We start from the raw sequence: 12,235 nt of genomic DNA, 5'->3' as shown, positions 1-12,235 counted from the left end.
TAAATTGTTTCGTTATTTTATTGATTATTACAAATCAATATTCAAAACGACCCAATTCATTTTCCCGAAAATTTGGGAGTACAATAATTTTATTCTTAGTATTACACTACATCTATCCCAACTGATATACGTGTCCTTGCAAAAATGTTGATGACGTCATCGCAATTTTTTTTAAATTCCCACTACAAAAATGTAATGAGAAAAAAACACAATAGCCATGCAGTCGTCAAGTTTCCGACAGCGAGGGAAGTACTGTCTAAACTCTTTAGACCAATTTTTTGTTTTACATTTTCGGGTTTTTCAATTCTTCGGAATTAATTTTATAGTTTTTCGAAATTTCGATTTTTTAATTTTTCGATTTATCGGGTTTTTTAAGTTTAAATTTTTCAATTTTGAATTTTCCTATTTTTCGATCTTCCAATTTTTCAACGCTTCAGTTTTGGGATTTATGTATTTAAATTTTTCGGTTTTTCAATTTTTCAATTTTTTTTTCGATTTTTCTATTTCTCATCTTTCCGACTTCTCAATTTCTCGATTTTCAAATTTTCAATGCTGTAAAAGTTTTGGGATTTTTCAATATGTATTTCGATTTTTAAATGTTTAGATTTTTCGACTTTGTTTTTTTGATTTTTACTTATTCGATTTTTCAAAATTTTGCAATTTTTTAAAATCTTACATTTTTCGATTTTTCAATTTCTTGATTTTTCGATTCGTTGATGTTTTGAGTTCTCGATTTTGTAAATTTTCAATTTTTCGAATTTTTAAATTTTAGATTTTTCAATTTTTCGATATATGGAGCTTTTTAAGTTAAAATTTTTCAATTAATTTTCCTATTTTTCGATTTTTAGCCATTTCAATTACTGAATTTTTTGATTTTTCAATTTTTGGCGTTTCTAAATTTTTGGATTTTTCGATTTGTCAATTTCTCGATTATTGGATTTTTTAATTTTTCGACTTCTCAATTTTTCGTCTTTCCGATTTCTCGATTCCTCAATTTTTCGATTTTTAAATTTTTAGATTTTCCGACGTTGTGTTTTTTGATTTTTCCAAATTTTGTGATTTTGTAAGTCTTACATTTTTTGATTTTTCAATTTTTTGATTTTTCGATTCGTTGATGTTTTGATTTCTCGATTTTGTAAATTTTCAATTTTTCGAATTTTTATATTTTAGATTTTTCACTTTTTTGTGGTTTCGATTTTCGATTTTTCAATTTTTCGGAATAAATTTTTCAGTTTTTCGATATTTCGATTTTTAAAATTATGGGTTTTTTTAAGTTTAAATTTTCCAATTATGAATTTTCCCATTTTTTGATCTTTACCGATTACGATATCTCAATTTTTCGATTTTTCGACTTCTCGATTTCTCAGTTTTTCGCTTATTCGTCTTTTCGAGTTTCCAATTTTTCGACGTTTCAGTTTTGGGATTTATGTGTTTAAATTTTTCGATTTCTCAGTTTTTCAATTTTTGGCGTTTCTAAATTTTTCGATTTTTCAATTTCGCAATTTCTCGATTATTCGATTTTTTAATTTTCCGATTTTTCAATTTCTCTGTTTAAGTTTTGGGCTTTTTTTTTCAATTTTGGGAGTTTTTAAATCTTACATTTTGAAACATTTTCGTCTATTCGATATTTTAAGTTTTGGATTTTTGGATTTTTTAAATGCTTGATTTTTCAATTTTTTGGTTTTGACAATATTGTGTTTTTCCTTCCAAAAACGAAACATCACATATTTAAAAAAAAAAGACGCTAGGAGCCCCTAAGATTCTGTAAAATTCTTTCCAAATAAAGAACTCCACGGATCCCCGAGATTTTTTAAAAGTATTTTAAAAACAAAACACAAGAGGCCCCGAAGATTTTTTTTATATTAAAATAACACTAAGCGCCTACAAGACTTTCTCTTTTAAACGCAAAAAATTGGTTTAAAGTTTATTGAGAGAGATCTTCCCTCGCCTCTGAAGTAAAAATATATTATCAGTACATGCTTAACTTCAATTGTTTATGTTTATACATCGAAAGAATGCGACAATTTAAGCACCCAGCAAATTGTCTCCTCAATTATTTGTTTAATTCACTTTTATTTAAGAAAAGTACTGTCTGAGTTAAACATATTTTATTGTGTGATACTACAACACAGTTTCTACCTGAAGAAGGTACTGTGAAATCAATCTCTGTAATTTTATTCTACCTGAGTGTTTAGGGAATTAGGGTAACCCGCAGAGAGAAGGCGGAGGAGCTTAAAACCCCTCCCTGCTCCATTTGTGTCAAATTGAGTTGCTTGCCACCCAAAATTTAACAAGCAACGCCAACTCGAGTTTATTTTATTGTCGATCGCCGTATTAATTGTGGTCATTTCTATTTTTTCTGAAGTGTCAGAGACTCAAGTGAATAACCAAGAAAGAACCATAAATAAGTCAGCTTCAACCCCATTCATTGGTGCTTCTCAGCCTTACAATCGCTTAGCATGGAACGCAGAATTAACAGGGCAAACTAAGATGAAGCAAGAAGAGGTGAGTTGACAAAAATTGTATGAATTTAGTTTCATACTTGTAACATGAATTGTTTTGTAGATTCAAAAATCTGTGAGTAACAAACTGGAAGTGAACTTGAAGCTCGAGCAGGACGAAATGGAGGGAGTGGATGAGAAGGAATGGAATGATTAATTTTCTCAAATTACTTTAGTGTAAAGTTAGTTTGCTCTCTTCTTAAGGAGTTTTACGTATCTAATTTAATGAAATAATACCTAGCCCGCCTTATTAAAACTTGACCGCAACATAACCTTTTTTATTAACGCGTAAGATATTATAATCAATGCTTAATTTTTTATTTTTGTATATTTGTAATGATGGCTCAGCAACATTAATAACAAAGGTGATTTTGATATTTTTTTAAAAGAGGATGTTTTGTACGCTTTAATATTTTTCTATTACAGTTATTTAATGACATCTAGTCAGTTTTATAATGTGCTTTAATTAACATGTGATCTCTCAACAATATTATATTTGGTACACATTCCGAATCTGTATTTTAAACCAGTCAAGCGTTCGTGCCAAATCAGAGAAAGCAAAAATGACCAAATTCGTGCTCATTTTTCCAAATTCAATCGCTCAAAACTTCATGTTTTAGTCATTTAAGTGCTATATAAGTTTTGATAACTTTGTTAATTTATTTGTATTGTGTATTTATTTGTATTAGTGTTGTGACAGTGTAGGATGTAGTTTCCATGTAAGGTTAAATGTAATTAATAATTATTTATACCTCTTCGTTTTTATTTCTTCACATAAAAAAACAATATACACAACTTTCCAGATAAATAGATTTTTTAAATTTATGTTAAATTGTTTTGAGAAATCATGAACTACCTACTCTATCTCTTGGAATGAGTCTGAGTTCAGAACCGTGTTTTAGAAACACATTGCCGGCGGTTTGTTGGGGGTTAATTCCAACCCCATCATCTGTAATGATTGCTGAAGTTGCTGGTGGAACTTTAAATTCTTCAGCAGCAAACTTCAATACAGCTGTAAAGGGTGTAGCTTCTGGAACACTTAATCTACAACAAAATTGATTATCATTTTTATTATAAAACAATACAAAATTATAAACACGCATGCATGATGAGTTCCCAAATTGATAAATCTGTACATTCTTGAGCTTCACTCAGTCTACTTATTACATATTCCTTCATACCGAGATTTTCAGATTGACACAAACATTTGAAAATTGTTTCTAGTTCGTTGTAACTTATTTCTGGACATATACTAGTACTTGAATTACTGATCCACTGATTTTTATTATTTTGTTCCATCATTCCACCCACATAAATTAAAAAATTACACAACGGCTCAAAAAATTCTTTATAATTACAACACACTTGTAATAGACAACAACTTTCAACATTTCTAAACATAGCAAGCCAAAAGTTTTTGCTTAAAATACTTCTATCCCACATTTTCTCCAGAATACCATCTAAAATTACTTTAGTTACAGAGTTTTTCACATTTAGAGCTAAAATCCCCATAAAAGTGGGCAGACAAGTTTGAACCTTATAACTAGTTAACCAATCAGCAACAAGTGACACGATTTTCTTATTGTCACATTCAAAGTCTTTAGACCACTGTTGTAAAACAAGTTCATATTTAACACTGCCAATATTAACAATAGGTTTATTTGCAACTGTAAAGTCAAAAATTGCTTCAAAACAAGCTGAAGTCATTATAAGATCTTTTAATACAACTTCTAGTCGCTCTTTTGGAAACAATGATGTGTACATTCTCACAGCAACATCTATAACGTTCTCATTCACAAATTTGTGTTTAAAAAATTTCAGGAGTAGATGATCACAAACTTTGGCATAAAATTCTTCTTCATAATCCACTTTTGTATTATAGTTTTCCCATGTTTTAACCCCTTTGAGAAAGTGAGATGCGCTATTTTGCTCCCTAAATTTACACATCGCTTTTTCAACAAAAGCGCCCAATTTAAAGGCTACTTTAATATCCTCAGAAGTGACAGTTTTCACCCACTGGTCATTTTCATAGATCGAAATGATGTTATGGAATGCTGTTATGATTTGTTTTATGTTTGCCGTGGACGCGTCATTCATGGCATGATTTTGGTAGCTACTGTCATTTTCGCCTTCTATCTGTCAACAAAAAGACAACAATTAGGTTTGATCTGTTCGGAAAGTGAAAGTGGACAACAGTAACTACCAAATCTGATTAGCATTTTATGGAAACTTACACTTTAAAGGGTAATTTGGGGTCCGAGGTTAGAGTGATCTTGAAGGTAACTTTGGAGCTGTAAAAATATTAGTAGTTTACTATGCAAACATATGCTGTTAACCTATAAACTTACGCAGCCATTGGGAACTGGAAAATAATTAGATGACAACAACTTGGGTATAATAAATGTCTTAAAATCTAATTAAAGCAGTTAGAAGTTGACAATATGTGGCGAGTATTCTCAATCACAGTTGCTTGTGCCACTCACCAACAAATGTAGGAATGTCAAAGGATCAAATGTCACTTTTGTCGGGCGAGACGAAATGTCACCAACGTTATAGTTATAGTACGAAAGTTACTAGACTTATAAAGAGCAAATTAATGTGAAAAACACAACTACAAAATATACCAAACAATTGTATTTTAATGCACTATATTTACAATTAAATCATTAATTACGCTAAAATATGTAATATCGTCTTTATTTAATAAACTGGCTCTGGTTGTTGCGTTAGTAACAGTCCAAACCGTTTTTTGATCGTGATCCTCTGTCTTGAATATTTGTCCTCGGGCGAAAAACGTGCTGCAACAAAATGACAGTACTTTAGAGAAGTATTTCAAAAAGAGTCGTATTATTTATGTCTCACAAATAATGAGTTAACGTGAATAGTACTACGGTACTAACTGAAAAAATATAAAAATTAGGTTACCTGGGTGAGCCGAAACAGTCGGTTTTCCCGCGGGGTCATTTTTCTGCAAATAAAGTTCATGTGAAGGGATTAATGAATTCAAGTAAGGCAGTACGACATACATCTAAGGTGTAGACTCTGTTACCGTCCTGATCCAGGTGATACATTAAATACATCTTGTGTTTGGACAGAAGCTGTAATATTTTTGAGAAACAGTATTTCTTCACCTTTTCCAAACCTAGTTTTCGAGCAGCAATGGAAAAAAGACGAGAGAATGAAAACAACACCAACACGTGCCTAAATTGGCAAATATAATGAACGAGTCGTCAGAGGAGTCGTTCAATTTGTGTTATTTTGACATTGTTAGTGACATTTCATGCGTCTTGAATTAGCGCGTAATTCAAAAAGATAGACCTTTCATTTGTATTATTGATAATTTTAGATCCTCAAATTGTCATATAAGTGTTATTACGTTATGTTATAACTATAACTCAGAGATTTAACTAGAGAAAGAACAAATCTTTGCTCCCCATTAATGTTTTAGATGAATTTAAATTGTGTTAGAGTTTAGCATGAGTTTAGTAATGTCATGTTTCACAGTTGGTATCAAATAAACGTCGCATTGCCGGATATTATCAGTCCTGCCAATCCACATCACAGGTGTTGTGCCTTTTTGTCAAAAAATGGCGAATGTTAGAGGTCTTATTGGCATTTTGTGTACAAAACAGTTAAATACCCTTGTGACACCTCCCGTAAACAAAATTTCAGCAAGATTTCTACATCACTGTCTCCATTCTAACAATACCGGAGTAATAAATTTAACGTTTTCTAAAAGTTTCAAAAGCCGTAAGTTAACACCATGCATTTATTGATTACATCATTTGATGAACTAAAAAGTCTTGACTTTGTACCTGTAGCGTTTATAAGTACAAAAAGTAGTTATTTTAACATAAATTAAGACTTGTCGTGTGATTTTATCGATTACCTTGTAACATAACCTTACTTTTTAGTCCTCCAGATAAGTTCCAGAAACATCCATTTAAATTCCGTGTTAAATGCCAAAGACTATTACCAAATATTGGGAGTTAGTAGAAACTCTTCAGGGGCAGAAATTAAAAAAGCTTACTATAAATTAGCCAAGAAGTATCATCCTGATGTTAACAAGAATGACCCAAATGCAGCTAAAAAGTTCCAAGAAGTATCAGAAGCTTATGAAGTACGTTTATCTCCGTTTTTTGTCTAAATTGTTTTAATATTCGTGGTTTCGTAGATCTTGGGTGATGAAACAAAACGTAAACAGTTTGACACATGGGGGGCCACTTCCGAACAAATGGGTGGCATGGGTGGTATGGGCGGGCAGAGTGGACCTCATGGCCACCAAGGTTTTGCGGAACAGTGGCAATATCGTTCAACTATAGATCCAGAAGAATTATTTAGGAAAATTTTTGGCCAAGCTGGTTTTGGAAAAAGTACAAGTTTTGACGATTTCGCTGAATCGGCATTTGGTTTTGGGCAAGCGCAAGAAGTTGTAGTAAAACTTACTTTTCAACAAGCAGCGCGTGGAATTAACAAAGATATCACAGTAAATGTGGTGGATACTTGTCCCAAGTGTCAAGGAAGTCGTTGTGAACCAGGCACAAAAGCCACTAGGTGCACCCATTGTGATGGTACAGGGATGGAGAGTGTTACCAGGGGGCCTTTCATTATGAGGTCTACTTGTCGGTATTGTCAGGGTAGTAGGATGTTTATTAAACATAAATGTTCAGAGTGTGAAGGAAAGGGTTCTACTGTGCAGAGGAAAAAGGTTACTGTTCCTGTGCCAGCAGGTGAATAGATTTTATTTTAGTGTTATTTGGGCTTAAAATGGGGTTATAGGTATTGAAGATGGACAAACAGTGAGAATGTCTGTAGGAAACAAGGAATTATTTATCACTTTTCAAGTTGAGAAGTCTAGATATTTTAAAAGAGATGGCGCTGATGTTCATACTGAGGCAGAAATTTCTGTAGCGCAGGCGCTACTTGGGGGCACAATTAGGATTGAAGGATTGTATGAGGATCACACAATTCAGGTATTTTATTATAGATAGTCACATAAACTGCTTAACATACAGTCCTAAAAATAGGTTTTGCCGGGAACGTCGTCACATACTCGAATACGTTTAAGTGGGAAAGGAATGAAGAAAGTGGATGGATATGGGCACGGTGATCATTACGTTGTTTTTAAGGTTGCGGTCCCCAAGAATTTATCGGAAAAACAGTTGGCAGTAGCGCAAGCTTACGCTGAGCTTGAAACTGACACCCCTGGTCAGATTTTAGGTGTCACTTTAAAAACTGACGGTGAGTCTTTTTTTACACTATATTTTTGAGTGCATTATGAGAAGGAATGGATTGGGGGAGTATAATTTGGCTTGAAATTTAGCAACGTGTTCCTTGTTTTTGTCCGCAAAGTTACTTATGAATTTTTTTTAACAGGCAAAGACAAGGACGAGATGCCTCTGGCAGGCTCTGAAGCTAAATCTCAAGAGGGAGAAAAGCCGAGTCTGCTTTCAAAAATTAAAACTGCGTTATTTGGTTGATTTTAAATAATACAGGGAGAAATAGTTGAATTTTTTATTTTATGTATATAACAGTTAAGTTACTAAATAAATAGACTATACAATAAATAATTTATCTTTCATTTAACATTAATAATTTCTTTTATCTTTATAGGTAGCAAAATTTTCGTGTCCAAAGACAAACAAGAACTTTTAGAAGCCCTTAGGTTAGTGCTACAAGGTAAGAACGTAGAAACCGCCACAGAACCTGACTCACAAAATACTACTAGGGAAGTTGTAGATAATAGAAACGTTAAAGTAAAAAATGAAAATGAAGATCATAGTGACAATGAAGAAGCGAAACGAAATAAAATGCCGTAATTTTTGTGAACTAGTTTTTTTAAAGTTGTTAATATGTACTGTTTAAAAACAATAAAATGACTAGATTCTATTTCGCTTTTCAGTAACTATCGCATATAAGGCAGTCCTGCGTTTTAAGGCTGCATCAGCGCGATGCTATCTGAGAATCACAGTTGGGTTTTATCAGCGGTTTTTTAAATATTCCCCAAATTATAAAGTAGTTTTTCGGATTAGCGGTGTTAAGTTGTCTGAAATGTGAACTAAGATTTCTCGCAAGCCCTAAACTAGGAAAAACGGAAGGTGAGCACACTGCATTGTTTTCTATTGGAATTATAACTCGGAAGACTAAAAATTCGGTGTTTTAAAGGAATCTGCACAGGGCTTTCTACCTATTCAATGCGCTGTGGAAGTTGAAATATTTAAGATACCGAGTACGTGCTCAGCACGTAGATGACACATTGTGGCAGTAATTACGAAGTCTATGCGATAGTAAAATTAACGCTTGCAAGTGTCTAGAATAAAATCTTGTATCGATTTTTTCGATTATCTTTGATTTTGTGAATAAAACGTTCACGCTACTGAGGTCCAGAAGAACCTTGATTGTTCAAAGTGTAGCTTGTAATATACACTTTACGGCATTACTAATTAAAGGAGAATAAATAGTTTTTGTTCTGCAAATGACATTTTTGATTTAAGCCAATGAACACGTTACTAGTTTTTAATATTTCATTCGTGCGAATTTTAAAATTATTTTTGTAAACACACGTTAACAGTGATTGAGTGCTATCTTGGTAAGTTTTCTGTTCGATTTAATGAAATGTGTCACAACATTGCTATTAAATTTAACTTCAAACTATTGTTTCTCTTAATTTTGAGCCTAAATGTGATACTAAATAGGCTTTCAAGGTAAGTTATTGCAGTAAAGCTGGTATATGTATGTACATATGTATGTTTAAATTAATGAAATACGATAATATGACTGAAATGTAACATTTATCCATGTTCTGAGAGACTTAAAAGTTCTTTCCTCATTCGAAAATTACATATATTCACGTTGTTATTGTAAAACTTACGTAGTGGAGTGGTAGTCATTGTCATGTACTTAATCATAATTTTTTAGTGTAGTACAGGATGATGCAACTATCTTTATTCACAACTGTTATTCTAGAAATGCAAAATATTTAAGCAAGATATTTAAAATTACGCGGCATTGTGGGCTGCGCGCGCATCTAGCATCAGCCGTTTCAAGCCGGTTTTACGCCGCTAAAATTTATCAGTATTTTTTTTTTTTGTAATACTACATTAGCAAAATTTAATTCAGTTACCTCATGTCGATTACAAATAGGTTTTCATGGAAACATTTTTACATGTAGTATTTGAAATATTGTTTTGTAGGCCCTTATGTAATATCTCTTAATTATGACATGCACGAAAATTAGGTCTAAAATTTTACACAATGTGTAACTTTAAAACTCTCTGTACTAATGGTTTTCTATAGAGCATAGTGGTGAAAAAAGATAGAGGCATTAACCTGTGTACATACATACATTTATATTTACATTGTATAAAGATTTATTAATACCACCACTACTAGTTTACTATACTAGAATCGTCGAGTTGAATCTATGAGGCTTCGTCTAACCAATAGCAATACTAGGTTCGTTCTTTATGTTAGCGCATCTGTTCGGCAGTTCTAGTATAGAAAGCTTCTCCTCAAGGATGTGTTCTTTCGGAGATGATTGGGTCGATGGAAGTGATAGTGGATGTATATCGTCTTCATTAAAAATGTTTCCAAAATTTGCGCATGTGTATGATTGTTTTTTATTTATTTTGTAAACGCATCTTTGTTTCATTTCAAGTAGACTTCAGTTAAGTATATATAATGAAATAAAGAGTGGATTTTTTAATCCAAGTTTTTCAAAAATACGTATAAATTGAAGTAAAATGATTAACGACATTATTTTTTTTGTAAAAGTCGATTGCTGGGTGATCCGTTTCGTTAGTGGCGATTGGTCGTGTTTTGTCTTGGGGTAGGCAAGTGATTTTAGGTTCTTCTTTTTATTATTATTATTATTAAATGTTATAATTTTAACACGGCTAGTATACCCATTAAAGCGTTTGCGATGTTGATGAACTTCCAGGGATCTCATTTTAGACCTTTTTTACCCTTATATAAATGATATTGCGTGTATTTTTTGATCATTTAAAAGCACTTTAGTGATAAAATGGGACATACTTAATTGACTTTGTGAAGTATCTAGAATCACTTGGGTAGACTCTGCCTAGTTGCTTCTCCTAAGGCTAGCCGAGCCATACCGGTAACAATATACCTTGTATTTTTTTAAAATTATGTGATACTTAATTGATTGCATTGAACCGTCTATGTGTTGGTATCTTTGTGAAGTATGCCCCAATAAAACAAATAAATGTATAGCCAATTAACCCAGAATACCATTCGTTTCCTCATGTCTATCGCTCTGACGCACCCTTATAAATTCTTATGCTCGCCATAAACTTTGTGTGTTATGGTTAAAGCCTCGGCCGGTTGGGCCAACGAATTCTTTTTTTATTGTCTTTGGTGGGGAATCAAATAGCTGTCGAATTACGGCGCCGTGATATGTATAATCGATTGACTTCAGCAAACCAAATGTGCAGCGCAAATAACTAAGGCACTTCCTACACAGCTCAAGTGTTCGTCAGCAGGCCTAGTCTCAGCCCTATGTCTACGATACCCCTGGTCGCGGAAGCCTGTGTTAACGAGAGTACCAGCGCCGCCAGCGTCACGGCGCATTCTAGGTACAGAGCGTACAGTATTCGAACGTGGCCGTAGGTGGTGGCCACGCCACCGGCCGCGGTGAAATCTAATGGAAACATGAAACTGTCCACGGCACACCTTTGCCTCACGAAACCGAATAGGATGACACCCATCAGGTAATAAAAAGCGATCGAAGCGAAAGGAAACCATTTTAGCCATTTGGGGCGCGGCGAGGTAGGTATGTCTGTGGAGGAACTTCCGAAGGCGAGTTGTTGGAGTCTGACTGCGCCTAGATTGCCCATGTTGAGGATGAGGAGGAAGTGCAGCGGAATGCCGATGGCGGAGAAGAGGACCGCTGCGCCGCGACCGAGCGGGGTTCTGGGGACTGGAGCGCCGAAACCTGAAAAAAACAATAACCGGGATATATTTATCGCTAAGATATAGTGGTGTATTTTTTGTAAAGATTTTCTGTCAAAGAAATCTGTGCGTGAAAAATTGATTTTGATATCTACAACACTAATTACAACGATACTACGTGCTAGAATTTGAAGTTCCGGAGACTTTTTCATTCGACGTCTTTGCTTGTTTTGATGTCGATCGGGTCAGGTAAACTGAACACTGATTTATTCACATTATAGCAACACCAACCAGGTTGCCTGTAGCTATCGGACGACACGAATAAATTAAGTAACAAATTAATACAATATTCTCAGAAGTTGCATTTGGTGAGTTACGTTTTTCTCCCAAGAAAAGTATTAAAACTCGATTCCAGGGAGTGAAAGAAATTACTTGAAACCATAATCAGCTGCTACTTTCACCGTACGGGAAAAAAAGGGTACAAAAAAACCCGTACTAACGAAATAGGTTTTACTCCCGCGAAAATCGCGTGTTCAACACGAATTGTAGCTTCAGTTCTACTCTATGGAGTGCTATTTAAATAAAAGGAGTGATGTTAAGTTTTTAGTTTGAAAGTATCTGTATTAACCAAAAAATGAAAAATAAACAAAATTATCAATAATTTGGACGAAATATACCATCTCACTTTTCGAGCGTTAGCTAAGGAGGTATTGTCATTGAGTCCATCGGACGACTGGCTACCTTCACGTTTTCTCGACGTTTCATGACATCTAGAGTACGAAAAAATAGTTCTCCCCTTTCCGTCTGTCTGTCTGTCGTCTGCC

The 12,235-nt window shown here is 33.8% G+C and overlaps 5 protein-coding genes across 10 annotated transcripts in view; 2 read left to right on the top strand and 3 right to left on the bottom strand.

The window, feature by feature from the left end:
- The window catches only part of LOC135128658 (coronin-7), a 30,031-nt gene extending 26,779 nt beyond the window's left edge, over nucleotides 1–3,252 (top strand). For both annotated transcript variants that reach the window (XM_064055638.1, XM_064055646.1), the window contains 2 exons: nucleotides 2,366–2,505; nucleotides 2,566–3,252. In XM_064055638.1, the coding sequence (XP_063911708.1) occupies nucleotides 2,366–2,505; nucleotides 2,566–2,658 (233 nt within the window). In that variant the 3' untranslated portion in view covers nucleotides 2,659–3,252. The remainder of the gene's footprint in view (nucleotides 1–2,365; nucleotides 2,506–2,565) is intronic.
- On the bottom strand, nucleotides 3,244–5,035 carry LOC135128709 (ubiquitin-fold modifier 1). 2 transcript variants are annotated; one of them, XM_064055754.1, is made up of 3 exons: nucleotides 4,850–5,033; nucleotides 4,736–4,792; nucleotides 3,244–3,545 (listed from the first exon to the last, which is right to left on the bottom strand). In XM_064055754.1, the coding sequence occupies exons 1-3, from the start codon at nucleotides 4,855–4,857 to the stop codon at nucleotides 3,347–3,349; spliced, it is 264 nt and encodes an 87-aa protein (XP_063911824.1). In that variant the 5' UTR covers nucleotides 4,858–5,033; the 3' UTR covers nucleotides 3,244–3,346. The 2 variants fall into 2 exon arrangements, with proteins under 2 accessions (XP_063911824.1, XP_063911815.1); XM_064055745.1 differs by lacking the exon at nucleotides 3,244–3,545 and adding an exon at nucleotides 3,552–4,637 and having other exon boundaries at nucleotides 4,850–5,035.
- An 85-nt stretch (nucleotides 5,036–5,120) lies between these two features.
- On the bottom strand, nucleotides 5,121–5,768 carry LOC135128734 (H/ACA ribonucleoprotein complex subunit 3-like). The gene is made up of 3 exons (XM_064055789.1): nucleotides 5,528–5,768; nucleotides 5,427–5,469; nucleotides 5,121–5,299 (listed from the first exon to the last, which is right to left on the bottom strand). Exons 1-3 carry the CDS (start codon nucleotides 5,579–5,581, stop codon nucleotides 5,202–5,204), a joined length of 195 nt encoding a protein of 64 aa, XP_063911859.1. The 5' UTR covers nucleotides 5,582–5,768; the 3' UTR covers nucleotides 5,121–5,201.
- Nucleotides 5,769–6,026: 258 nt separating this feature from the next.
- Nucleotides 6,027–8,390, top strand: LOC135128668 (protein tumorous imaginal discs, mitochondrial-like). 3 transcript variants are annotated; one of them, XR_010280453.1, is made up of 7 exons: nucleotides 6,027–6,251; nucleotides 6,416–6,621; nucleotides 6,676–7,231; nucleotides 7,281–7,474; nucleotides 7,529–7,742; nucleotides 7,878–8,034; nucleotides 8,115–8,184. XR_010280453.1 is itself a non-coding variant. In XM_064055670.1 (7 exons), exons 1-7 carry the CDS (start codon nucleotides 6,089–6,091, stop codon nucleotides 8,318–8,320), a joined length of 1,479 nt encoding a protein of 492 aa, XP_063911740.1. In that variant the 5' UTR covers nucleotides 6,027–6,088; the 3' UTR covers nucleotides 8,321–8,390. The 3 variants fall into 3 exon arrangements, 2 of the variants coding, with proteins under 2 accessions (XP_063911740.1, XP_063911730.1); XM_064055670.1 differs by lacking the exon at nucleotides 7,878–8,034 and adding an exon at nucleotides 8,241–8,390 and having other exon boundaries at nucleotides 8,115–8,180; XM_064055660.1 differs by lacking the exon at nucleotides 7,878–8,034 and having other exon boundaries at nucleotides 8,115–8,390.
- LOC135128699 (uncharacterized) overlaps nucleotides 8,002–12,235 on the bottom strand; it is a 41,711-nt gene continuing 37,477 nt past the window's right edge. For both annotated transcript variants that reach the window (XM_064055727.1, XM_064055732.1), the window contains one exon: nucleotides 8,002–11,454. In XM_064055727.1, the coding sequence (XP_063911797.1) occupies nucleotides 10,985–11,454 (470 nt within the window). In that variant the 3' untranslated portion in view covers nucleotides 8,002–10,984. The remainder of the gene's footprint in view (nucleotides 11,455–12,235) is intronic.

This window comes from Zophobas morio, unplaced genomic scaffold (genome assembly GCF_036711695.1).
Source record: "Zophobas morio isolate AGI-343-1 ecotype UQ-CSIRO unplaced genomic scaffold, CSIRO_AGI_Zmor_V1 ptg000002l, whole genome shotgun sequence".
NCBI classification, from domain to species: Eukaryota; Metazoa; Arthropoda; class Insecta; order Coleoptera; family Tenebrionidae; genus Zophobas; species Zophobas morio.
The sequence above is the reverse complement of the archived record's forward strand: the minus strand, read 5'-3'. Positions and strand labels throughout refer to the sequence as shown.